Source organism: Giraffa tippelskirchi, chromosome Y, assembly GCF_054371585.1.
Source record: "Giraffa tippelskirchi isolate mGirTip1 chromosome Y, T2T-mGirTip1v1.2.pri, whole genome shotgun sequence".
NCBI classification, from domain to species: Eukaryota; Metazoa; Chordata; class Mammalia; order Artiodactyla; family Giraffidae; genus Giraffa; species Giraffa tippelskirchi.
In genome coordinates this window covers 26,556,676-26,583,812 of record NC_137290.1, presented here as the reverse complement: position 1 = coordinate 26,583,812, position 27,137 = coordinate 26,556,676, and the positions used below count along the sequence as shown (strand labels likewise).

Here is a 27,137-nt window from a genome sequence, read left to right as displayed (position 1 = left end):
TTTGGCATAGTTCATAAAGCAGAAATTATTAGAGAAATTCAAATCAAAGCCACAACAAAGTATCATCTCACATCGGTTAGACTAGCTGCTATCAAAAAGTCTACAAACAATAAATGCTGGATAGAGGGTGGAGAAAAGGGAACCCTCTTACACTGTTTGTGATAATACAAACTGGTACAGCTTCTATGGAGAACAGTGTGGAGATTGCTGAAACAACTGGATATAGAGCTGCCATATGACCCAGAAATCTCACTGCTTGTCATACACAGAGAAAACCAGAATTGAAAGAGACACACATATTCCATTGTTCTTTGCAACACTGTTTAGAATAGCTAGGACATGGAAGCTACCTAGATGTCTATTGTCAGTTGTGGTACATAACTTCCTCTATAAGGAAACTGTGGTACGTATACACAATTGAATATTACTCAGCTATAAAAAAGGATGCATTTGAGTCAGTTCTAATAAGATGAATGAAACTGGTGTGATGTAAGACTGAAAGAGAAATGCCAATACAAATACAGTATATTAACATATATGCGGAAGTAAGAATGATGGCAACAGCCATCCTATATGCAATGCAGACATAAAGAGCAGTTTTGGACTATGTTTGAGAAGGCAAGGATGGGATGTTGAGGGAAGAGCATTAAAATGTGTATTTGGTTACAAATAGGAAAAGGAGTATGTCAAACTGCATATTGTCACCCTGATTATTTAACTTATATGCTGAGTACCATGAGAAACGCTGGGCTAGAGGAAGCACAAGTTGGAATCAAAATTGCTGGGAGAAACATCAATAATCTCAGATATGCAGATGACACCACCCTTATGGCAGAAAGTGAAGAAGAACTAAAGAGCCTCGTGATGAAAGTGAAAGAGGCAAGTGAAAAAGATGGCTTAAAGCTCAACATTCAGACAACTAAGATCATGGCATTTGGTCCCATCACTTCATGGCAAATAAATGGGGGAAACAGTGGCTGACTTTACTTTCCTGGGCTCCAAAATTACTGCAGATGGTGATTGTAGACATGAAATTAAAAGACGCTTACTCCTTGGAAGGAAAGTTATGACCAACCTAGACAGCATATTAAAAAACAGAGACATTACTTTGCCAACAAAGGTCCGTCTAGTCAAGGCTATGGTTTTCCCAGTAGTCATGTATGGATGTGAGAGTTGGACTATAAAGAAAGCTGAGCGTGGAAGAATTGACACTTTTGAATTGTGGTGTTGGAGAAGACTCTTGAGGATGGACTGGTTGGATCTCCTTGCAGTCCAAGGGACTCTCAATATGGTCATTGGAAGTTCTGATGTTGAACTGAATGTTCATTGGAAGGACTGATGTTGAAGTTGAAACTCCAATACTTTGGCCACCTCATGCGAAGAGCTGACTCATTTGAAGAGACCCTGATGCTGGGAAAGATTGATGGCAGGAGGAGAAGGGGACGACAGAGGATGAGATATTGGATGGCATCATCGACTCGATGGACATGGGTTTGGGTGGACTCTGAGAGTTGGTGATGGAGGGAGTTCTGGCGTGCTGCAGTTCATGGGGCCGCAAAGAGTCGGACATAACTGAGCAACTGAACTACCCTGAGTGAAATAGATGACCAGTGAAAATTTGATGCATGAAGCAGGGCACTCAAAGCAGGTGCTCTGGCACAATTCAGAAAGATGTGGTGGAGAGGGGTTCAGGATGGGGGGGTCACATGTGCACCCATGGGTGATTCATGTGGATGTATGGCAAAAACTACCACAATATTGTAAAGTTAAAATTATCTTACTGTTAAAATTAATTAATTTAAAAAATGGGTTTGTATTGGGGAATTTACTGTTTTCCCATGATATTTCTAGCTCTGTATTTGCTTTTTCTCACCTCCTGGAATACAGCCTAAGGTTAAGTGTGGGTTGGAATTCGAGTTTTTTCAGTTCTTTTCTAAGAATGTGTCTAGTATCGGGCGTATGTGTGAACTTTTTGATTTCCTGTTATACACAGGTACTTTTCAAACCACTTTTTCATATGTATCTTTCCTAACCTCTGTACCTAGTTGTATTTTCTATCTGTGTGCTGGTGCTTATCCTGTTTGTTATTTTATTTTTTTTAACCTGAGGTAGCTAAGTGCTGTATATTTGCCTTTAAAATTTTTGACAAAATCTCCTCTTCTTTGAAGTAAACTTTAAGGCAGAAGGCAGAGACAAGTCCCCAAATCAAAATACACATTCTTTGAGAAGTTTCTGTTTTCCCCAGTGTTACCAGTAGGATATATCAAAATTGGGTTTGGTGCCCCCAGAGTAAATCAATAAATTCATACAATAAACTTTCTTAGAAAGAGAACAGCTTCATTAAATGTTTCTTTGTAATTTTTTCTTTGATTCCAGAGCTCTGAAAAAGTTTATTTTGACAAGTTTTGCCAGTCTAATGATTCATTTACAGAAGAGATACAGTGTTTTCTTTTTTAAAAAATAACACTTTTTAGATTTGCTCGATCTTCATTGCTGCAGATGAACAGTAACCAGGGGTTACTGTCTACTTGTAGTAAATGGTCTTCTTATAGTAGCTTCTCTTACTGTGGAGCACAGGCTATAGGGTGCTCAGGCTTCAGTGTTTGTGGCATGTGGGCTCAGCAGTTGCTGTTTCCAGGCTCTAGAACACAGGCTCAGAATTTGTGGTGCATGGGTTCAGTTGCTCCGCAAAATGTTGGATCCTCCTTGTTCAGGGAATGAACCCATATCTCCAGCATCAGTAGATGGATTCTTTACTACTGAGTTACTAGAGAAGCTGGTGATGTGCTTTTAAAGTACGTAACTTTATCATTTTTGGCAAGACCACTCCAGTGGTTGATGAGTAATATTATAGTATAAACTAAATGCTTTGTTTTATTATTCATTGTAAACAATTTGAATCACTTGTGTGTGGCTATAATGATTGTGCATGCTGTTTATATTTTTTTAATAATTTAAAATTTTAAAGAATATAAACTTTTAGAAACACTTGGAAAGGCAAGATATGAATCTATGCAGAATTTCAGGAAATTATTTTTTAATCAAAATTTTGATTGCAGTGACTTTTGGGGTTCTAAATCCTTAAATAAGTATAGCCTTGTATGCATAGATTTGGATAGACGAATCTTAAATACATTTTCTTGGTCTTTAAAGTATTGTAAATTTTGAAATAGATTTTTACTGTTTAATTGTGATATTAATAATGTATTAATATTTTTGTTGATTCATTAACCTATGTGAATAAGTTCATAATCAGTACTCAGTATTATTAACAAATGTGGAAAATAATTTGAACTGTTTAAATTTTTAATTAAATTAAAATCTTTAATTAAATTTTAAATTAATTTTTTAAAAATTTTAAAATAACTTTAAATCATTATTTTTAAACTTTAGTTTTAGTAAGCCACATATGCTTTTAATTTTTCAGTGTGTTGAATATCTTTGTTCCTACAATTTATCTGCAAATTTATATAAACAATTGAAGCAACTTTGTGAAGACCATATCAAAGCACAAATTCATCAATTTAGAGATATCCTTTTGTGAAACTACAGGCTTTAAATTATTTTCCTTTCCTTTCATACATTTTAATATTATATCATTTATAATTTCCATAAATGATAAAAAATGGGAAATTTTATTTTTAATTTTCATTTTTCATATCTAAAGATTCTCTAGGGAGTTAATATAAAATAACCTTTCCCCCCATATTTATTTGTTTTTCCTTTTTTGTCAAAATTTGTATGTCAGATCCTGCTGAGTGGAATAATTCATTTGATTGTGTATACTTAATGAATTTCATTACATGTTCTGTTGACATTTAGAGATGCTTAGATTTCTGCTTATCATTAAGCAGTTCACTAATTATTGTTTTTAAGACTTTTATATGCATAATGTACGTTGTTTTATAAACTTTATATATATACAGACTTTTTCTTAACATTACCCCATGGATTCTCTGGATAGTGTCCATTTTCTAAAGACAATGGATAAATGCTGGCAAAATCATGGCAGACATATGGTAGGAGTAAAAAATATATTTATTTGAAAGTAAAAATATAGAATGTGCTAAATAATATATGTTTTAAAAAAAATCAGAAATAAGTTAAAATGTGTATAGAAGTGCTTTTATGGTAGTCATTTATTCTCAATTCTTCAAAGTTCTATTCATTCATTTAAAATTTGAAAACTCAGGGTTTCTTTCAAAGAAAGATAATTATATATATTTTTAATTTATTTATTTATCTATTTGTTTACTTTACAATATTGTATTGGTTTTGCCATACATTGACATGAATCCGCCATGGGTGTCAATGTGTTACCTTTCCAGAACCCCTCTCCCACCTCCTTCCCCAACCCATCCCTCTGGGTCATCCTGGTGCACCAGCTCCGAGCACCCTGTATCATGCATCAAACCTGGACTGGCGATCTGTTTCACATATGATAATTTACATGCTTCAGTGCCATTCTCCCATATCATCTCACTCTCACCCTCTCCCATGGAGTCCAAAATACTGTTCTATACATCTGTGTCTTTTTTGCTATCTCGCATACAGGATTATCTTTACCGATTTACTAAATTCTATATATAAGCGTTAGTATACTAGGCTACAATTTCATCCACCTCATTAGAACTGATTCAAATGTATTATTTTTAATGGCTGAATAATATCCCATTGTGTATATGTACCACAGCTTCCTCATCCATTCGTCTGCTGATGGACATCTAGGTTGCTTCCATGCCCTGCCTATTATAAACAATGCTGTGATGAACATTGAGGTACATGTGTCTCTTTCAATTCTGGTTTCCTCCGTGTGTATGCCCAGCAGTGGGATTTCTGGGTCACATGGCAGTTCTATTTCCAGTTTTTTGAGGAATCTCCACCCTATTCTCCATAGTGGCTGTACTAGTTTGCTTTCCCACCAACAGTGTATTAGGAGAAAATCCACACCCTCTCCAGCATTTATTGCTTGTTGACTTTTGGATAACAGCCATCCTAACTGGCATGAAATGATATCCTATTGTGGTTTTGATTTGATAATCAGTGATGTTGAACATCTTTTCATATGTTTGTTAGCCATCTGTATGTCTTCTTTGGAGAAATGTCTGTTTAGTTCTTTGGCCCATTTTTTGATTGGGTCATTTATTTTCCTGGAATTCAGCTGCAGGAGTTGCTTGTATATTTTTGAAATTAATTCTTTTTCCATTGCTTCCTTTGCTAGCATTTTATCCCATTCCGAAGGCTGTCTTTTCACCTTGCTTATAGTTTCCTTTGTTGTGCAGAAGATTTTAATTTTAATTAGGTCCCATTTGTTTATTTTTGCTTTTATTTCCATTATTCTGGGAGATGGGTCATAGAGGATCCTGCTGTGGTTTATGTTGGAGAGTGTTTTGCCTATGTTTTCCTCTAGGAGTTTTATAGTTTCTGGTCTTACGTTTAAGATCTTTAATCCATTTGTGTTTTTTTGTGTGTGTGGTGTTAGAAATGGTCTAGTTTCATTCTTTTATAAGTGGTTGATCAGTTTTCCCAGCACCACTTGTTAAAGAGATTGTCTTTTCTCCGTTGTATATTATTGCCTCCTTTGTCAAAGATAAGGTGTCCATAGTGGGTGGATTTATCTCTGGGCTTTCTATTTTGTTCCATTGATCTACATTTCTGTCTTTGTGCCAGTACCGTACTGTCTTGATGACTGTGGCTTTGTAGCAGAGCCTGAAGTAAGGCAGGTAGATTGCTCCAGTTCCAATCTTCTTTCTCAAGATTTCTTTGGCTATTTGAGGTTTTTTCTATTTCATACAAATTGTGAAATTATTTGTTCTTGTTCTCTGAAAAATATTGTTGTTAGCTTGATAGGGACTGCATTGAATCTATAGATTGCTTTGGGTAGTATATTCATTTTCACTATATTGGTTCTTCTAAGTTCTAACCATCTCACCTATTCGAAATACATTCCTCATCTGTCTTTGGTTTCCTCAGCTATTTGATCATGTTTCTTACTATAGCTTTTAAAAAGTTTAGTTATTATCTCCTTTTATCATTTCTAATAGTATGAATAATTTAAATTTTATATTAATATATAACTGAGAAATAACATTGTAAATTTAAGATGTAAAATGTCATGATTTGATGCATTATATGTTGCTGAATTGCTCCATGTTATATATAGCATTAGTTAAAGCCTCTATCATATGACATATCTATGGTGTCTTTTTATTGTGAGAACATTCACAACTTAATCTTAGCAACTCTTAAAAATACAGTTAGATATTATTAAATGAAAACTCCATACTTTATATTAGATATTCACAATTTATTCATTTTATAACCAGAAGTTTGTATTCTTTGACCAGTGTTACTACTGTTTTAAAATTAAAATCATTAAACATATTAATAAATTAATATAACTCAAATAAAATATTTTCACTTAATTTTCTAGTATAGTAGAATCAGTAGATAGAACCCACAAAATGAAAATTTTAAAGAAATTATTTATTTATTTATAAATAAATTTATGTGCTGGGTATTCATCGCTGCATGCAGTGTTTAGCTGTGGCTGGCAGAATCTTCTCTTGTTGCAGAGCATGGACTTTAGGCACATGAGCTTCAGTAGGTTTGGATCATGTCTTAGTTGCTTTGCATCATGTGAGATTGTTGTTCCCAGACAAGGGGTCAAATTTGTGTACATACATTGTTAGGAGAGTTCTTAAAACACTTGACCACTGCTTTCCTGAAATGAAAGGTTTTTATTCCATCAATTTTAAAAGTATAAAGGGAACTTGAGACAAAATGTTTGAAAATTGCTGTTCTAGCCTATGTTCAAACTGTAATTATCTTAGATAATATATTCATAAGAAAAAATTATCTCTGTTGCTATTTGTGTCTCCAAAAAAAGTTACAGGATCTTAATATTTTTATGTAGTCTTGACATAAGTAATGGTTGCAGTTAAATATAATTCTTATTTTTGTTTTACTATCTGAAATTCAGTATTTTTTATGTTTTCATTCTAAAGTTGTACTCAGAGATTTTTCAAAGTTTTTTCTTTTTTGTCAAACTATTTTTAGCACTGATACTGATATAGCAGTAGTTTTTTTTAATTAATTAATTTTAATTGGGGGACAATTACTTTACACTACTGTGATGGCTTTGCTATACAATGACATGAATCAGCCACTGGTGTTTTTATTTAGATAATATTTTTATAAACTTTCTTCATGTATCTCCAGTAATTTTTACCTTTTAAGGAGGAATCTAGTCAGAACTAATGTGAAGTGAATAAAGATTGGAGGATTATCTTTCCAAAACAAATATATTATTATATAAGTTTGATTTAGCAGTTTGATAGTTGAATTTACAATTGCCAAAGCTAATGTGCCTTTCTTTAATATTAGATGTCATTTGTTGTTGTTGTTTAGTCACTCAGTTGTGTCCAGCTTTTTGCAACACCATGGGATTTCCCAGGCCAAAGATATTGGCATGGTTTACCATTTCCTTCTCTCTGTATGCATGCTTGCAAAGTTGCTTCCATATGTGTAACTCCTTGCAACCCTATGGACGTGGCCCACCAGGCTTCTCTGCCCATGGGATTCCCCAGAAAGAATACAGAAGTGTGTTGCCATTCCCTTTTCCAGGAGATCTTCTTGACACTTCTTGACAGTATGAAACTATGAAATCCATGTCTTCTATGTCTGGCAGATGGATTCTTTATCAGTACCACCACATTCTATAGGTGAATAATAACTTAAGGAAAACAAATGTTTCATATATTATGTTTTCTCTTTATTATATTTTTGACAGATGATGATTAGGAACATTTTTCTGTTCCTAGATAGAACTTACATGTTTCAGATTTCAATGTTGTCCTCCATTTGGTAAGAATGTCAATAATTACTTTAACAGAATTGTTATATATAATTTATAATTATGTGTTTTATCTCTCCTAGATGAAGTAAATAATATCAAGCGAAAAACAGTTTTGAAAATCTGTTTCTGTGTATCTATCGTAATATTTCAAAGTATGTTTTAAAATTATAGTAGCAAAGCTGTAGGTATTTATGCTTTTCATTTAGTATTCATTGACTGTCTTATTTAGGAAACTTACTAGGTTTAGAATAATATCCTAGGGTAATGAATCACATTTCACATGCTTTCTTATAAAAAAAAGTGAGAGAGTCACTAAATCAACAAACAGTTGTGCTTATTAAGGTTAAAAACATGTGGAACCTAAAATAAGACAAGTTTAGTAAACTTTAAATTTATTCTAAACATTGCTTTTAAAAATTGTCAAGCAACTTCTGCAGCTGAATTCCAGAAAAATAAACGACCCAATCAAAAAAATGGGCCAAAGAACTAAACAGACATTTCTCCAAAGAAGACATACAGATGGCTAACAAACACATGAAAAGATGCTCAACATCGCTCATTATTAGAGAAATGCAAATCAAAACCACAATGAGGTATCATTTCACACCAGTCAGAATGGCTGCTATCCAAAAGTCTACAAGCAATAAATGCTGGAGAGGGTGTGGAGAAAAGAGAACCCTCTTACACTGTTGGTGGGAATGCAAACTAGTACAGCCACTATGGAGAACAGTGTAGAGATTCCTTAAAAGACTGGGAATAGAACTGCCATATGACCCAGCAATCCCACTGCTGGGCATACACACCGAAGAAACCAGAATTGAAAGAGACGCGTGTGCCCCAATGTTCATTGCAGCACTGTTTACAATAGCCAGGACATGGAAGCAACCTAGATGTCCATCAGCAGACGAATGGATAAGGAAGCTGTGGTACATATACACAATGGAATATTACTCAGCCATTAAAAAAAATACGTTTGAATCGGTTCTACTGAGATGGATGAAACTGGAGCCCATTATACAGAGTGAAGTAAGCCAGAAAGAAAAACAACAATACAGTATACTAATGCATATATATGGAATTTGAAAGATGGTAACGATAACCCTATATGCGAGACAGAATAAGAGACACAGATGCATAGAACAATTTTATGGACTCTGAGGGAGAAGGTGAAGGTGGGACGTTCTGGGAGAATAGCATTGAAATGTGTATATTATCATATGTGAAACAGAACACCATTCCAGGTTCGATGCATGAGACAAAGGCTCAGGGCCGGGGCAATGGGATGACCCAGAGGGATGGGCTGGGGAGGGAGGTGGGTGGGGGGTTCAGGAAGGGGAACACATGTAAACTCATGGCTGATTCATGTCAATGTATGGCAAAAACTATTACAATATTGTAAAGTAATTAGCCCCCAACTAAAATAAATAAATTTATTTAAAAAATTAAAAAAAATAAAAAAAATTGTCAAACTACATATATGTCTGACAATATATTTTATTTTATTTTATTTTTTTTATAAATTTATTTATTTTAGTTGGGGGCTAATTACTTTACAATATTGTAATAGTTTTTGCCATACATTGACATGAATCAGCCATGGGTTTACATGTGTTCCCCTTCCTGGACCACCCACCCACCTCCCTCCCCATCCCATCCCTCTGGGTCATCCCATTGCCCCGGCCCTGAGCCCTTGTCTCATGCATCGAACATGGAATGGTGTTCTGTTTCACATATGATAATGTTCATTTGTTTTGATTGATTATTGACAATTAAAACAGAAAGTTATTTTGTTTTAACTGTATTATTGTCATTAAGATTTATAACATATTTTATTGTTTTTGTTAAATGTTTTTAACATTTTTATTCAGTTTTTTTTTTTGTTTTAGGGATATGGAGATTGAATTATTTAAAACATACATAATTTGTGATCAGAAGCTCCAGAGCAGGAGTATAGATGGAATTCTTCTTTTAATTGAAAGAGAAAGAAATGGTGAAATTGTTGATCAATGTTTGATTCAAAGGCTTTTAACAATGCTTTCTGATTTGCAGGTTAGTAATTACTTAACTTCTAAGAAATTGAAACATTTCTAACCTGATAGTTTAAAGATAAGCTTTAACTTGAGTTTCTTTAATATATTATATCTTAGGTTTACAAAGAATCTTTTGAGAATAAATTCTTAGAAGAAACATGCAGATTCTATGCAGCAGAAGGAAGAAAGCTAGTGTGAAAAAAAGAGGTACTTGAAATTAAGATATAGCTTAATTCTTTCATGGTTAATAAAGTAGATCATTATTTATATTTCCTATGTATGTTTTCATATACTTCACATGCTGTTACTTTTACTAAATTTATTTTTTTTATTGGTTACATTTGCTGAAGTTTTGTTAATTTATTGATCTGTATTATGGACCAGATTACTGTTGATTATTGTCTATTGTCTTTCTCATGTCTGCTTTATTAAATGCTGTGCTTCCTTCTCTTGCTTTGAGACTAATCTGCTAATTTTTCTGGTGTTTTCAAGTTGAGGGTTGGGTTATTATTTTGAATCTTTCTTTTTTAATGTAGACTTTTACAACTGCAGTTTTCCTCTGCATTCCTTAAATTGTGGGATATAGTGTCTTATCTTCCACATATTAAAATACTATTTATTTTTCCTTCTGATTTCTCCTTTGACACATAGATATTTATAAATGTTTCCTGAATGTATTTGTTAATTTTTGAGAATTTCCAAAATGTCCTTTTTTAAAAATTTTACTGCTTTTCCATTATAAAATACATTTTGATTTTAATCCTTTAAAATGTATTGACTTACATGTGTTCCCCATGGCTGATTCTTGTCAATGTATGGCAAAAACTATTACAATATTGTAAAGTAATTAGCCCCCAAGTAAAATAAATAAATTTATAAATAAAAAAAATAAAAAATAAAAAATAAATAAAAAAAAAAAATAAAAAAAAAAAAATGTATTGACTTGTTTAGTGGCCTGATGCAGTCGATCCTTGCTAATTTTAGTGTTGCTCAATTTTTCTGTTCCTTTGCTGATTTGTGTGTGTGTTTGTGTGTGAGTGTGCAATCCTATATGTAATGTAATGCTTTGGCCACCTGATGCAAAGAGCTGACTAATTTGAAACGACTTTGATGCTGGGAAGGATTGAAGGTGGGAGGAGAAGGGGACTACAGAGGATGATGGTTGGATGGCATCACCGACTCAATGGACATGAGTTTGGGTCAACCCCGGGAGTTGGTGATGGACAAGGAAGTCTGGAGTGCTAGAGTCCATGGGGTCGCAAAGAGTCGGACATGACAGAGTGACTGAACTGAACTGAATGTACATATATTTACTTATTGTATCATCTCCTATATATCATATATATGAACACAATATATATAGAGTTTTGAAGTTGCCACGTGCTTTCATTGAGTTATAAATCTCTCTGCTACTTTTTGATAGACTTTGTTTCATGTATTTCCCAGTTTTATTATAGTTATATTACAATCTCAAACCACATTTATTTACAAAATTTATGCAGTTTTATAATGTTTGACACTCTTACTCAAGAAATGAACAGATCATATAGGTGTTTTTCAACGACATTAAACTAAACTAGTGTAAGAAATGAGTGTTTGTTTGCTTTAGTGTTTACATATAAATTTATGCATAAAAGTCCTGTGATTTTTGGGAAACAGGAAGGTTAAAATTTTATTTTCAGATTCCTGGGTGTCTTTGCCACATAAAGAAGCTTCTTGAAGAAGAAGCAGACAGAGTTAGAACTTACTTATGCCTGAACACACAGTAAGAATTATGTGTTTACTTATACTTCCAATTCTCTTGTTATTTAAACAGGTCACTTCTTGTTTCCCTCTTTTTTTTTCTCCCTCTCTCCTTTATTTCCATCACAAGAGTGCTGTCATAGTTATTTCTTCCCATGTTTATTTTTAAGATTTTTTTTGATGGACTAGAGTAGAAGAATAAGTTTGGAAAAATCTCCTGTTGATATATGCCTAATTAATGATAAAAGAATATTTTTTATATAAAGCAGATGTCTATCATTACCAAATTACCTTCAGGAAGAAATGACAATTATAATCTATACTGAAACCAGAGAAATTCTTGCAATAAGTATTGATAGCTCTGAAGACCAAACTAGCAATTTTATGGCACTGATACGTGAGGAACAATACAAAACAAGAGGGCAAGCTTGAAGACATAAATTTTGGAAAGCAGTTTGAACTCTCTTGTATGAGAAAAATTTTGTAATTTAAAACTTTTTTTTAAACAGGAAGATATTAATTGCAATTGCAGGAAAGAAGCTTCTTGGTGAACATTTATCAGCAGTTATTCAGAAAGGTAAATAAGAAAATATGCATTATGAAAAAGATAGTTAAAAGGAAAAACTTAATTATTAAATACTGTATTTTGTGTCATAGTTCTTGTTTTAAATGGATAAATAAAATGAAATATCTGTATTTTTTTCTCATTTTCAGAAACTGTACAGTAAAAATATTCCTCATCCAAGGTTTCTCTTAGTACAGTAAAAAAAAGTTTATAATGTAAATAATAATGCATTATTAAGATCAGGGATCATGAGCACAGATGCTTGTGGCAAAATATAAGTGGGTTTGGTGCTTAGACAAAGAAGACTGATGCTTTAGACAATCTGATTAAAGGTGGGATATAAACAGAAACCTAAAATTGAAGGGAGTCAAATCATCAGGAGGAGGCACTGGGCCTACTGTTATCCTAGAAACAATGATAATAATAAAAAAAAATATTGCATATTTAGAGCAAAATTGGAAAGCTTGTATTACTGAAATACAGTGAGTAGGGTTTATAGAAGTATGGATATTTTAAATTGGGAAGGTATAAGTAGTTACCCATGTGGGCCTTTGAAGAATTTGATTATGCTTTAGGCATAATTGAAATGTTTCAGCAGAAAAAAGTTGAAGAAACACGTTTTGACTATGTAGTAATTTTAGTGAGTGTTGACGCCCTAGCCTTAGCTTTGGGGGAAGAAATTACCTAATTAAGCACCTTTATTGTTGGTTAAGGATTTTATTCATCTCTTAATTCAAAATGTTCTTATAATTTTACCTTTTGATTGTGTATGCAATAAATATTTGCATATTATCTTTCTTATTTATTTCAATTGATGTGTAGCGCACATCTATGAACTGAAATATAACTACTTTTGTGACAAGAATTGTAAAACAGAATAAGGAGAACACAAACACTGAGTTTTTTTTCTGGGTCAAAGGGACATTTACCATATCTGTCATCTGAAAGAGATTTTAAATATTCATGTCTAAAATTAAATATCAGAGAAAAGCATGTAAGTTTTAAAATTCTAATCAGATTTATTATTTTTTTGTTGTTGGAACATGATTGCAGTTAGAGAGACCCCCAGGATCATCCCTGAGTTTCAAAATAAACCAAAGAATTCAGAAAAGTTGTTATTCTCTGATTTATGAATTATTACAATGAAAAATATAGACTTAAGTCAGTAAGAGAAGAGGACCAGAGTCTAAGAGAGTGGGGCATGAATTTCCAGTCTTCTTCTCCCAACAGAGTTGGGTGGACAGAGCTTAACTCTCCCTGTAATGATAAGTAGTAATACACATACAAACTACTGCCAGTCACAGATACTCACTAAGTCTTGGTGTGCAGTGCTTTTATTGAGAAACTGGTTGCATTCATGTGGGTGACCTTCCAGGGATTCATTCCAGACATCAAGCTGGTCTTACTTGGCCCATAGTTCCCACCATAAATTCTTTAGACTAAGTTTGTTAATACTCTATCTAGCATGACATGTGTATGGCCCCAGCTAAACCAAACCTTACTGTGCTTGAAATACTAAGGGCTTATAGGTTATCTCCCAGGATCCATGCAAGGGCTAAAGTTTCTTTAGGCCAGGTTAATGATTTACCCCCCTTCATAAATCACAGCCTTGTAGTGGCACACGGGCTTGCATAACTCAGTGAATCAATGAGCCATATCATTCAGGGCCATCGAAGATGGGTGGGTCATAGTGAAAAGTTCTGACGTATTGTGGTCTACTAGATGTCCAGAATCCCATAAAGAGTTTGAAAAAACAAACAAACAAAAAATATGACACCAGAAGATGAATCCCTCCTTACCCCTCTGGTCAGAAGGTGTCCAGTATTTTTCTGGGGAAAAGTGGAGAGCAGTTAGTAATAAATAGCTCCAGAAAGGATAAAGTGTCTGAGCCAAAGTAAAAAATGAAGCAGAATTGTGGATGTGTCTGGTGGTGAAAGTACAAAGTCTGATACTGTAAAGAACAATGTTGCATAAAACTTGGATTGTTAGGTCCATGAATCAAGGGAAATTGAACACAGGTGAAGCAAGAGGTGGCGACATTGAACACTGACATCTAAGGAGTCAGTCAACTTAAATGTATGGGAATGGGAGAATTAATTCAGATTCACATTATATCTACTACTGTGAGCAAGATCACTTAGAAGAAATGGAGTAGCCCTCAGTCAACAGAAGAGTCTGAAATGAAATACTTGGGTGCAGTCTCAAAAACAACAGAAAGATCTCAGTTTGTTTCCAAGGCAAACCATTCAACATCACAGTAATTCAAGTCTATCCCCCAAACACTTATATCAAAAAAAAGCTGAGGTTGAATGATTCTATGATGACCTCAAAGACATCTTAAAACTATACCAGAAAAGATGTCCTTTTCATCATAGGGAATTGGAATACAATGATAGGAAGTCAAAAGATACTTGGAGTAACAGGCAACTTTGGCCTTGGAGTACAAAATGAAGCTGGACAAAGGCTAACAGTTTTGTCGAGAAAGCACACTGGACATAGCAAATGTCCTTTTCCACCACACAAGAGCTGACTCTACACATGGAAATCACTAGATAGTTAGTACTAAAATGAGATTGATTGTATTTTTTTTTGCAGCTTCAGATGGAGACACACTGTAGAGTTAGCAAAAACAAGACCTGGAGCTGATTGTGGCTCAGATCATGCACTTCCTTTTGCAAAATTCAAGCATAAATTGAAAAAAGGGAAAATTACTGGACCATTCAGATATGAATTATATAAAATTACTTATTATATAGTGGAGATGAAAAATAAATTCAAGATCTGATAGACAGGATGCCTGAAGAACAGTGGACAAATGTTCATAACATTGTACAGGAGGCAGTGACCAAAATCATTCCACTAAAAAGAAATGAAAGAAGGCAAAGTGGTTGCTTGAGGAGGATTTACAAATAGTTGAGGAAAGAAGAGAAGTGAAATGCATGGGAGACAAACATATACACAACTGAATGCAGACTTCCAGAGAATATCAAGGAAAGATAAGAAGGCCTTCTTAAATGAACAATGCAAAGAAATAGTGAATAACAATAGAATTGGAAATAATAGAGATCACTTCAAGAAAATTATAGATACTAAGTGAACATTTCACACAAGGATGGGCACAATAAAGCATCAAAATGATAAGGACCTAACAGAAGTAGAAGAGATTAACAATACATGGTAAGAATACACAGAACTTTATGAAGAAGGTCTTACTGACCTGGATAACCTGGTTACCCACCTAGAGCTGGACATCCTGGAGTGTGAAGTCAAGGGGGCCTTAGGAAGAATTACTATGAACAAAACTTGTAGAGGTAATGGAATTCCACCTGACATTTCAAATCTTAAAAGATGATACTGTTAACATTGTGTACTCAATATGCCAGCAAATATGGAAAACTCAGCAGTGGCCACAGGACTATAAAAGATCGATTTTCATTCCCATCCCAAAAAAGGGCGATGCCAAAGAATGTTCCAACTGTCATACCATTGTACGCATTTCACACGTTAGCAGGGTAATGCTCAAAATTCTTTAAGCTAGGCTTCCTCAGTATTTGAACTGAGAGATTCTGGATGTACTAGCAGGATTTAGAGAAGACACAGTAACCAGAGATCAAATTGCCACATTCACTGGATCAAAGAGAAAGCAAAGGACTTTAAAAAAAAAATGTCTACTTCTATTTCATTGACCATGCTAAAGCCTTTGACTGTGTGAACTCTGTGGATCACAACAAACTGGAAAATTCTCAGAGATGGGAATACCAGACCACCTTACTTGCCTCCTGAGAAACTTATATGCAGATCAAAAAGCAACAGTTAGGACTGGACATGGAGCAATGGACTGATTTAGAACTGGAAAAGTGTGACAGGGCAGTATATTGTCACTCTACTTATGCAAAAAAATACATATATTTATCAAAATTGTATAACTGATTCACATTTTTGTATACCTGAAACTAATGCAAAATTGTAAATCAGCTATATTTCAAAAAAAAAATAAACAATTTAACATGCAATATTGGCTGACTTTTAGCATATTCACAAGATGTTACCATGATCACCCTATGCATATTAGAACAACAAATGATTTTTTAATAAGTAAAAAAATTCAGGTGGCCCTTATTATTGATTTTTTGTGTTTAGAAATGTCATTAAACTTCATAACCTAATATATTACCTATTTTATGTTTCTTTATCTTAGTCTTTGTAATAAATTTGAATTTAAAATGCAAAAATTATACTTAAGCTCTAATAAAATACTAACCTGGTAGTGTGGATGCAGTAAAATCATATGACTTTATGACTTTCAGTTAAGACATGAGAGGTGACTCAGAATAGATAATTTTGTCTCTGAGTTGAAGAATGCTGATAAAATTCTTTTAAAAAAAACCCTTTTTTAAATACTTATATATTTCCTGGTAGACTTGGCAGCAAGTTCTTTTCAAGAAAAGTAGAGAAAAATAACATAAATATTATGGGAGAGAACTGAAGAGGTTTCTGAAATTTGTTAAGTCCCCTAAGCATCAACATGACTCTAATATATTGTATTAATATTACCTATTGGGAAATAGTTTATTTTCAGATTTCAGGTAAAATCCTAAAAGTCTCACAATACTCAATACTGAGAAGTGTTTACTGAAACACATCTTTACTTAAAATCACATCACTGGTAGTTCTCTAAGTATGCGTATTGTCTTGAAAAGGTGTTTATTGGTATTGACATTCAAGCTAGATTTATTAGATTTTAAATCCTGATTTTGTCACATTATAGATTTCTTCAAGGCAGATGTATTAGTTTCAATGTTGTGTTCTCATATGCAGATATTACCTGTTTCATGGAAATATAAAGATTAGAATAATTAAGAGTGCAAAAATTCTTCCCTGTGACTGCTTTAGTCAATATCTGCTAACTGTTTGTGTTAGCTGGTTGTGGTTTAGATTCAAAGCAAATCTATTAAACACACCATTGGACGGAGGTTCATGACATTCTAAGGAGACGGGGATCAGGGCCATCCCCAAGAAAGAGAAAGGCAAAAAAACCAAAATACAAAAATACAAAATAGCTGTCTAAGGAGCTCTTACAAATATCTGTGAAAAAAAAGGAAAGTGAAAAGCAAAGGAGAAAGGAAAGATATACCCATTTCAATGTAGAGGTCCAAAGAATAACAAGGAGAGATAAGAAAGCCTTCCTCAGCAATTAGTGCAAAGAAATAGAGGCAAACAACAGATTGGGAAAGACTAGAGATCTCTTCAAGAAAATTAGAGATACCAAGGGAACATTTCATGCAAAGATGCGATCAATAAAGGACAGAAATGGTATGTAGCCAACAGAAGCAGAAGACATTAAGAAGAGGTGGCAAGAAGACACAGAACTGTACAAAAAAGATCTTCATGACCCAGATAATCACGATGATGTGATCATACACCTAGAGCCAGACATCCTGGAATGTGAAGCCAAGTGGGCCTTAGGAAGTATCACTATGAACAAAGCTAGTGAGCATGATGGAATTCCAGTTAAGCTATTTCAAATCCTAAAAGGTGATGCTGTGAAAGTGCTGCACTCAACATGTCAACAAATTTGGAAATCTCACCAGTGGCCACAGGACTGGAAAATCTCAGTTTTCATTCCAATCCCAAAGAAAGGCAATGTCAAAGAATGCTCAAACTACTGTGCAATTGCACTCATCTCACATGCTAGTAAAGAAATGCTCAAAATTCTCTAAGCCAGGCTCCAGCAATACATGAACCATGAACTTCCAGATGTTCAAGCTGGTTTCAGAAAAGACAAAGGAACCAGAGATCAAACTGCCAACATCCACTGGATCATCGAAAAACCAAGAGTACCAGAAAAACATCTATTTCTGCTTTATTGACTATGCCAAAGCCTTTGACTGTGTGGATCACAAGAAACTGTGGAAAATTCTGAAAGAGATGGGAATACCAGACCACCTGACTTGCCTCTTGAGAAACCTGTATGCAGGTCAGGAAGCAACAGTTAGAACTGGACATGGAACAGACTGGTTGCAGGTAGTAAAGGGAGTATGTCAAAGCTGTATGTTGTCACCCTGCTTATTTAACTTCTATCCAGAGTACATCATGAGAAATGTTGGTCTAGAATAAGCACAAGCTGGAATCAAGATTGCCGGGATAAATATCAATAACCTCAGATATGCAGATGACACCACTCTTATGGCAGAAAGTGAAGAAGAACTAAAGGACCCCTTGATGAAAGTGAAAGAGGAGTGTGAAATAAGTTGGCTTAAAGTTCAACATTCAGAAAACTAAGGTCATGGCATCTGGTCCCATCACTTCAGGGAAGATAGATGGGGAAATAGTGTAAACAGTGGCTGACTTTATTTTGGGGGGCTCCAAAATCACTGCTGATGGTGATTGCAGCCATAAAATTAATAGACGCTTACTCCTTGTAGGAAATTTATGACCAACCTAGACAGCATATTAAAAAGCAGAGACATTACTTTGTCGCCAAAGGTCTGTCTAGTCGAGGCTATGGTTTTTCCATTAGTCATGTATGGATGTGAGAGTTGGACTATAAAGAAAGCTGAGCACCGAAAAATTGAACTGTGGTGTTGGAGAAGACTCTTTTTTTTTTTTTTTTTTATAAATTTATTTATTTTACTTGGGGGCTAATTACTTTACAATATTGTAATAGTTTTTGCCATACATTGACAAGAATCAGCCATGGGTTTACATGTGTTCCCCTTCCCGAACCCCCCACCCACCTCCCTCCCCCTCCCATCCCTCTGGATCATCCCACTGCCCCGGCCCCGAGCCCTTGTCACATGCATCGAACATGGAATGGTGCTCTGTTTCACATATGACAATACACATGTCTCAATGCCATTCTCCCAGAACGTCCCACCCTCACCTTCTCCCTCAGAGTCCATAAAATTGTTCCATGCATCTGTGTCTCTCATTCTGTCCCGCATATAGGGTTATCGTTACCATCTTTCAGATTCCATATATATGCATTAGTATACTGTATTGTTGTTTTTCTTTCTGGCTTACTTCACTCTGTATAATGGGCTCCAGTTTCATCCATCTCAGTAGAACCGGTTCAAATGTATTTTTTTAATGGCTGAGTAATATTCCATTGTGTATATGTACCACAGCTTCCTTATCCATTCATCTGCTGATGGACATCTAGGTTGTTTCCATGTCCTGGCTATTGTAAACAGTGCTGCGATGAACATTGGGGTACACGCGTCTCTTTCAATTCTGGTTTCCTTGGTGTATATGCCCAGCAGTGGGATTGCTGGGTCATATGGCAGTTCTATTCCCAGTTTTTTAAGGAATCTCCACACTGTTCTCCATAGTGGCTGTACTAGTTTGCATTCCCACCAACAGTGTAAGAGGGTTCCCTTTTCTCCACACCCTCTCCAGCATTTATTGCTTGTAGACTTTTGGATAGCAGCCATTCTGACTGGTGTGAAATGATACCTCATTGTGGTTTTGATTTGCATTTCTCTAATAATGAGTGATGTTGAGCATCTTTTCATGTGTTTGTTAGCCATCTGTATGTCTTCTTTGGAGAAATGTCTGTTTAGTTCTTTGGCCCATTTTTTGATTGGGTCATTTATTTTTCGGGAATTCAGCTGCAGAAGTTGCTTGTATATTTTTGAGATTAATTGTTTGTCTGTTGCTTCATTTGCTATTATTTTCTCCCATTCTGAAGGCTGTCTTTTCACCTTGTTTATAGTTTCCTTTGTTGTGCAAAAGCTTTTAATTTTAATTAGGTCCCATTTGTTTATTTTTGCTTTTATTTCCAATATTCTGGGAGGTGGGTCATGGAGGATCCTGCTGTGATTTATGTCGGAGAGTGTTTTGCCTATGTTTTCCTCTAGGAGTTTTATTGTTTCTGGTCTTACGTTTAGATCTTTAATCCATTTTGAGTTTATTTTTGTGTACGGTGTTAGGAAGTGTTCTAGTTTCATTCTTTTACAAGTGGTTGACCAGTTTTCCCAGCACCACTTGTTAAAGAGGTTGTCTTTTCTCCATTGTATATTCTTGCCTCCTTTGTCGAAGATAAGGTGTCCATATGTGCGTGGGTTTATCTCTGGGCTTTCTATTTTGTTCCATTGATCTATATTTCTATCTTTGTGCCAGTACCATACTGTCTTGATGACTGTGGCTTTGTAGTAGAGTCTGAAGTCAGGCAGGTTGATTCCTCCAGTTCCATTCTTCTTCCTCAAGATTGCTTTGGCTATTCGAGGTTTCTTATATTTCCATACAAATTGTGAGATGATTTGTTCTAGTTCTGTGAAAAATACCATTGGTAGCTTGATAGGGATTGCATTGAATCTGTAGATTGCTTTGGGTAGAATACTCATTTTCACTATATTAATTCTTCCAATCCATGAACACGGTATATTTCTCCATCTGTTTGTGTCCTCTTTGATTTCTTTCATCAGTGTTTTATAGTTTTCTATATATAAGTCTTTTGTTTCTTTAGGTAGATATATTCCTAAGTATTTTATTCTTTTTGATGCAATGGTGAATGGTATTGTTTCCTTAATTTCTCTTTCTGTTTTCTCATGATTGGAGTATAGGAATGCAAGGGATTTCTGTGTGTTAATTTTATATCCTGCAACTTTACTATATTCATTGATCAACTCTAGTAATTTTCTAGTAGAGTCTTTAGGGTTTTCTATGTAGAGGATCATGTCATCTGCAAACAGTGAGAGTTTTACTTCTTCTTTTCCTATCTGTATTCCTTTTATTTCTTTTTCAGCTCTGATTGCTGTGGCCAAAACTTCCAAAACTATGTTGAATAGTAGTGGTGAAAGTGGGCATCCTTGCCTTGTTCCTGACTTTAGGGGAAATGCTTTCAATTTTTCACCATTGAGGATAATGTTTGCTGTGGGTTTGTCATATATAGCTTTTATTATGTTGAGATATGTTCCTTCTATTCCTGCTTTCTGGAGGGTTTTAATCATAAATGGATGCTGAATTTTGTCAAAGGCTTTTTCTGCATCTATTGAGATAACCATATGGTTTTTTTCTTTCAATTTGTTAATGTGGTGTATTACATTGATTGATTTGCGGATGTTAAAAAAACCTTGCATTCCTGGGATAAAGCCCACTTGGTCATGATGTATGATCTTTTTAATATGATGTTGGATTCTGTTTGCTAGAATTTTATTAAGGATTTTTGCATCTATGTTCATCAGTGATATTGGCCTGTAGTTTTCCTTTTTTGTGACATCTTTGTCTAGTTTTGGAATTAGGGTGATGGTGGCCTCATAGAATGAGTTTGGAAGTTTACCATCTTCTGCAATTTTCTGGAAGAGTTTGAGCAGGATAGGTGTTAGCTCTTCTCTAAATTTTTGGTAGAATTCCGCTGTGAAGCCGTCTGGTCCTGGGCTTTTGTTTGCTGGAAGATTTCTGATTACACTTTCGATTTCCGTGCTTGTGATGGGTCTGTTAAGATCTTCTATTTCTTCCTGGTTCAGTTTTGGAAAGTTATACTTTTCTAAGAATGTGTCCATTTCTTCCAAGTTGTCCATTTTATTGGCATATAGCTGTTGGTAGTAGTCTCTTATGATCCTTTGTATTTCTGTGGAATCTGTTGTGATCTCTCCATTTTCATTTCTAATTTTGTTGATCTGATTCTTCTCCCTTTGTTTCTTGATGAGTCTGGCTAATGGCTTATCAATTTTGTTTATCTTCTCGAAAAACCAGCTTTTAGTTTTGTTGATTTTTGCTATGGTCTCTTTTGTTTCTTTTGCATTTATTTCTGCCCTAATTTTTAAGATTTCTTTCCTTCTACTGACCCTGGGGTTTTTCATTTCTTCCTTCTCTAGTTGCTTTAGGTGTAGAGTTAGTTGATTTATTTGATTTTTTTCTTGTTTCTTGAGGTACGCCTGTATTGCTATGAACCTTCCCCTTAGTATTGCTTTTACAGTGTCCCATAGGTTTTGGGTTGTTGTGTTTTCATTTTCATTCGTTTCTATGCATAATTTTATTTCTTTTTTGATTTCTTCTGTGATTTGTTGGTTATTCAGAAGCGTGTTGTTTAGCCTCCATATGTTGGAACTTTTAATAGTTTTTTTCCTGTAATTGAGGTCTAATCTTACTGCATTGTGGTCAGAGAAGATGGCTGGGATGATTTCAATTTTTTTGAATTTACCAAGGCTAGATTTATGGCCCAGGATGTGATCTATCCTGGAGAAAGTTCCATGTGCACTTGAGAAAAAGGTAAAATTGATTGTTTTGGGGTGGAAACTCCTGTAAATATCAATTAAATCTAATTTGTCTATTGTATCATTTAAAGTTTGTGTTTCCTTGTTAATTTTCTGTTTAGTTGATCTATCCATATGCGTGAGTGGAGTATTAAAGTCTCCCACTATTATTGTGTTATTGTTAATTTCCCCTTTCATACTTGTTAGTATTTGCCTTATATATTGTGGTGCTCCTATGTTGGGTGCATATATATTTATAATTGTTACGTCTTCTTCTTGAATTGATCCTTTGATCTTTATGTAGTGTCCTTCTTTGTCCCTTTTCACATCCTTTATTTTAAAGTCTATTTTATCTGAAATGAGTATTGCGACTCCTGCTTTCTTTTGGTCTCCATTTGCATGGAATATGTTTTTCCATCCTTTCACTTTCAGCCTGTGTGTGTCCCTAGTTTTGAGGTGGGTCTCTTGTAGACAGCATATATAGGGGTCTTGTTTTTGTATCCATTCAGCAACCCTTTGCCTTTTGGTTGGGGCATTCAACCCATTTACATTTAAGGTAATTATTGATAAGTATGATCCCGTTGCCATTTACTTTGTTGTTTTGAGTTCGTGTTGAAACATCCTTTCTGTGTTTCCTGTTTAGAGAAGATCCTTTAGCATTTGCTGGAGAGCTGGTTTGGTGGTGCTGAATTCCCTCAGCTCTTGCTTGTCTGTAAAGCTTTTGAATTCTCCTTCATATCTGAATGAGATCCTTGCTGGGTACAGTAATCTGGGTTGTAGATTATTCTCTTTCATTACTTTAAGTATGTCCTGCCATTCCCTTCTAGCCTGAAGGGTTTCTAGTGAAAGATCAGCTGTTATCCTTATGGGGATCCCCTTGTGTGTTATTTGTTGTTTTTCCCTTGCTGCTTTTAATATTTGTTCTTTGTGTTTGATCTTTGTTAATTTGATTAATATGTGTCTTGGGGTGTTTCGCCTTGGGTTTATCCTGTTTGGAACTCTCTGGGTTTCTTGGACTTCTGTGACTATTTCTTTCCTCAATTTAGGGAAATTCTCAATTATTATCTCCTCGAGTATTTTTTCATGGCCTTTCCTTTTATCTTCTTCTTCTGGGACTCCTATGATTCGAATGTTGGGGCGTTTCATATTGTCCCAGAGGTCCCGGAGGTTTTCCTCATTTCTTTTGATTCTTTTTTCTTTTTTCCTCTCTGCTTCGTTTATTTCCATCATTCTATCTTCTACCTCACTTATCCTATCTTCTGCCTCCGTTATTCTACTGTTGGTTCCCTCCAGAGTGTCTTTTATCTCCTTTATTTCATTATTCATTCTATATTGATTCCTTTTTATTTCTTCTAAGTCCTTGATAAACATTTCTTGCATCTTCTCAATCTTTGTCTCCAGGCTATTTATCTGTAACTCCATTTTGCTTTCAAGATTTTGGATCATTTTTATTATCCTTATTCTAAATTCTTTTTCGGATAGATTCCCTATCTCCTCCTCTTTTGTTTGGCTTTGTGGGCATTTCTCATTTTCCTTTGCTTGCTGAGTATTTCTCTGCCTTTTCATCTTGTTTAGATTGCTGTGTTAGGCATGGCCCTTCTGTATTCTGGTAGTATGAAGTTCCTCTTTGTTGTGGAGGTTCCTCACTGCGGTTGGGGTTGGACAGGTGGCTTGTCAAGGTTTCCTGGTTGGGGGAGCTTGTGTCGGTGTTCTGGTGGGTGGAGCTGGATTTCTGCTCTCTTGAGTGTAATGGAGTGACCAGTATTAATTTTTGAGATGTCTATGGATTTGGTGTGCCTCTGGGCAGCCTGTATATTGATGCTCAGGTCTATGTTCCTGCGTTGCTGGAGAATTTGCGTGGTATGTCTTGCTCTGGAACTTATTATCTCTTGGGTGGAGCTTGGTTTCAGTGAATTTATGGAGGCTATTGGATGGTCTCTTATTAATTAATGTTTCCCCTGGCTTTCAGTCTTATTCTTGCAGTAGCCTCAAGACTTCTCCTTCCATACAGCCTCAATAATAAAACTTTTAGGTTAATGGTGAAAAGATTCTCCACAGTGAGGGATACCCAGAAAGGTTCACTGAGTTACATGGAGAGATGAGGTGGGGGGGGTGGGTTGAAGTGACCAGGAGGGGAAGAGGGGAATTCAAATGTGGAGAGAGCAATCTAGCCAGTAAGCACTTCCCTCTGTGCTTTCCACAGTTTGGAACCCTCAGAGTGATTCACAGAGATACATAGAGAGGGGGGAGGAAGGTAACAGAGGTGAGCATGAGTAGAAAGGGAGGAATTAAGAGGGGAGAGAGAGATCTGGGCAGTATCCTGTTCCTGAAGTGTTCTCCGGTACCCAGAACACCCTCAGAGATTCACAGAATTGGGTTGAGAAGAGAAGGAGGAGGGTGGGAGATAGAGGTTCCCTGGGGGAGAAGAAAGAGCATCAATAGGGGGAGAGAGTGATCAGGCCAGTGATCACACTCCTGAGTAAAAATGGGTCCTAAAGATTGGGTTCTTAAATGTACAAAGTTGATATCAAATATGTAAAACACAGATTAAAAATCTAGAGTAGAGGTTAGACTCTTATAAAACTTACAATCTAAAAAAAAAAAAAAAAAAAAGAAAAAAGGGAACAGTGTAACAAGAAAAAAAAACAGTAAAACAGTAAAAAAAGAAACAGTAAAAAAATGTAGAACAGGAAAAAAACATTAAAAAAAAAAAACACAAAAGGTATAAGATATATGTATGTAGTTTGCTTCAAAAATAGGGGTTTTTTTTTTTTTTTGCAAGTTAATAGTGGGTTATGAAAATGAAAGTTAAAGGTGTAATAGAGGACTTGAAGAAAAAGGAAAGAAGAGAAAAAAAAATTTTTTTAATTAAAAAAAAAAATTAAAAAAAGAATTAAAAAAAATAATAATAGTAAAAAATATATATATCCCGGACTTTCTCTGGAGCTGTTGTGAGCAGTGTGGGATCTGCTCAGTTTTAGATAGATCCTTATTCCTGCTTATACTTTTCAAGATCTGTAGGTCCTTTTTAATGCAGTCGGTATTAGCTACAGGGATCTTAATCTGTTGGCCTGTCCCTTCCAAAGCACTTCCCTCTGTTTATTTGGCTTCTGTTTGGAGATCTCTTCAGTATCTAATTTCCGCCCTGCAACAAAGCGGTGGAGGTGATCTCTTTAGGTTCGCTTGTTCAATCGTGCTGTGGGGAGGAAGGAACACTGCAATTCTGGCGTGTGTGTGGTAAGCTCGCAGTGTCTCGGCCGCCCCCGCTCACGGCGTGTGTGCTTTCCCCGTCTACCCTGCTCAGGCTTCAGGTTACTCGGCCGGGGAGCGGGCCCTGAGCTGCGTGCACTTCCCAGGACTAAGCCGCTCAGGTTCAGGCTCCCGGTTACTCCACAAAGGCGCAGACTCGATTTTGCCCGCGGCTTGTGCCGTTCCCGGTCGGAGCTGCCCAGGCGGCCAGGAGTTTGGCGAGGGCGCTGTCCCCTGTTGGGGCGGTGCGGCTTATCACCTCCCTGGTCCCCGCCTCGGTTTACGGGCGTGCCCGGCTCCGGTGTGCTTTGTGTCGGTTCTGGGGAGCTGGTCTCTGGCTGCGACCCTCCCGGCTGCTGTCGACCCTCCGGGATCTCAGGCAGTCTTTGCTTAAAAACTGGGAGCCTGTTTGCAGTTTGGTAGGGGGTGCCCTCTCTGGAGCCGAGTTTGCCCCTTTCCGGCTCTGGCGGGCCCCGCCTGCCCGCTGTGTCCGGCGGGGGATGGCGCAGTCCGCAGCCGGCTAGCTCTCCTCTGGTATCGCTCAGTCCTTTGTTCTGTGAGCGGGCCGGCAGTGCCTTAGATTTGGGCTTTTCACGGGATAGTTCTCTCTCTCTGGCTGTCCCACAGTTTAGGTTACTATCTCACGTTAGCTCCCTCAGATTGCCCTCGGGGCACTCGGGCCCGGTCCTTACCCTAGGCAATGCCGCCCGCTCCTCTCCGTTCAGCCCCCACTTGCTGGTGGCGGATGATGCGAGCGTCTGGGGTTCTTTGCTGGGAGTTGCTTTAGGCACGTAATCTGTCGATTTTATTTATTTTTTCCTCCCAGTTACGTTGCCCTCCGAGATAAAAAATCCTCCCCCACACCCGCCGGTGAGAGGGTTTCCTGGTGCTTGGAAATTCCTCCTCTTTTACGACTCCCTCCCCGGGACGGGTCTCCGTCCCTAACTCTTTTGTCTCTCTTTTTATCTTTTATAATTTCTCCTACCTCTTTTGAAGATAATGCGCAGTTTTTGTGAAAGCCTGACGTCCTCAGCCAGCCTTCAGAAGTAGTTTTGTGAAGTTTGGTCAGCGTTCAGATGTTCTTTCGATAAATTTGTGGAGGAGAGAGTGGTCTCCCCGTCCTATTCCTCCGCCATCTTCTGCTCTCCCCCCGGAGAAGACTCTTGAGAGTCCATTGGACTCCAGGAGATCCAACCAGTCAATCTTACAGGAAATCAGTCCTGGTTGTGCATTGGAAGGCCTGATGTTGAAGCTGAAACTCCAATATTTTGGCCAACTGATGCGGAGAGCTGACTAATTTGAAAAGACCTTGATGCTGGGAAAGTTTGAAGGCAGGAGGAGAAAGGGACAACAGAGGATGAGATGGTTAGATGGCATCACCGACTCAATGGACATGAGTTCAGGTAAACTCCGGGAGTTGGTGATGGACAGGGAGGCCTGGCATACTGCAGTTCATGGGGTCACAAAGAGTTGGACACAACTGAGAGACTGAACTG

General features: G+C 36.3%; 1 protein-coding gene across 1 annotated transcript in view; it reads left to right on the top strand.

Annotated features, from left to right (window-relative positions):
• Positions 1-3,409: 3,409 nt before the first annotated feature.
• Positions 3,410-27,137, top strand: part of LOC145537571 (cullin-4B-like) — a 43,988-nt gene continuing 20,260 nt past the window's right edge. Inside the window, 7 exon segments of the mRNA XM_081568266.1 lie at positions 3,410-3,530; positions 3,940-4,019; positions 7,793-7,866; positions 9,745-9,907; positions 10,006-10,095; positions 11,571-11,653; positions 12,141-12,208. Of these exon segments, the coding sequence (XP_081424392.1) occupies positions 3,410-3,530; positions 3,940-4,019; positions 7,793-7,866; positions 9,745-9,907; positions 10,006-10,095; positions 11,571-11,653; positions 12,141-12,208 (679 nt within the window).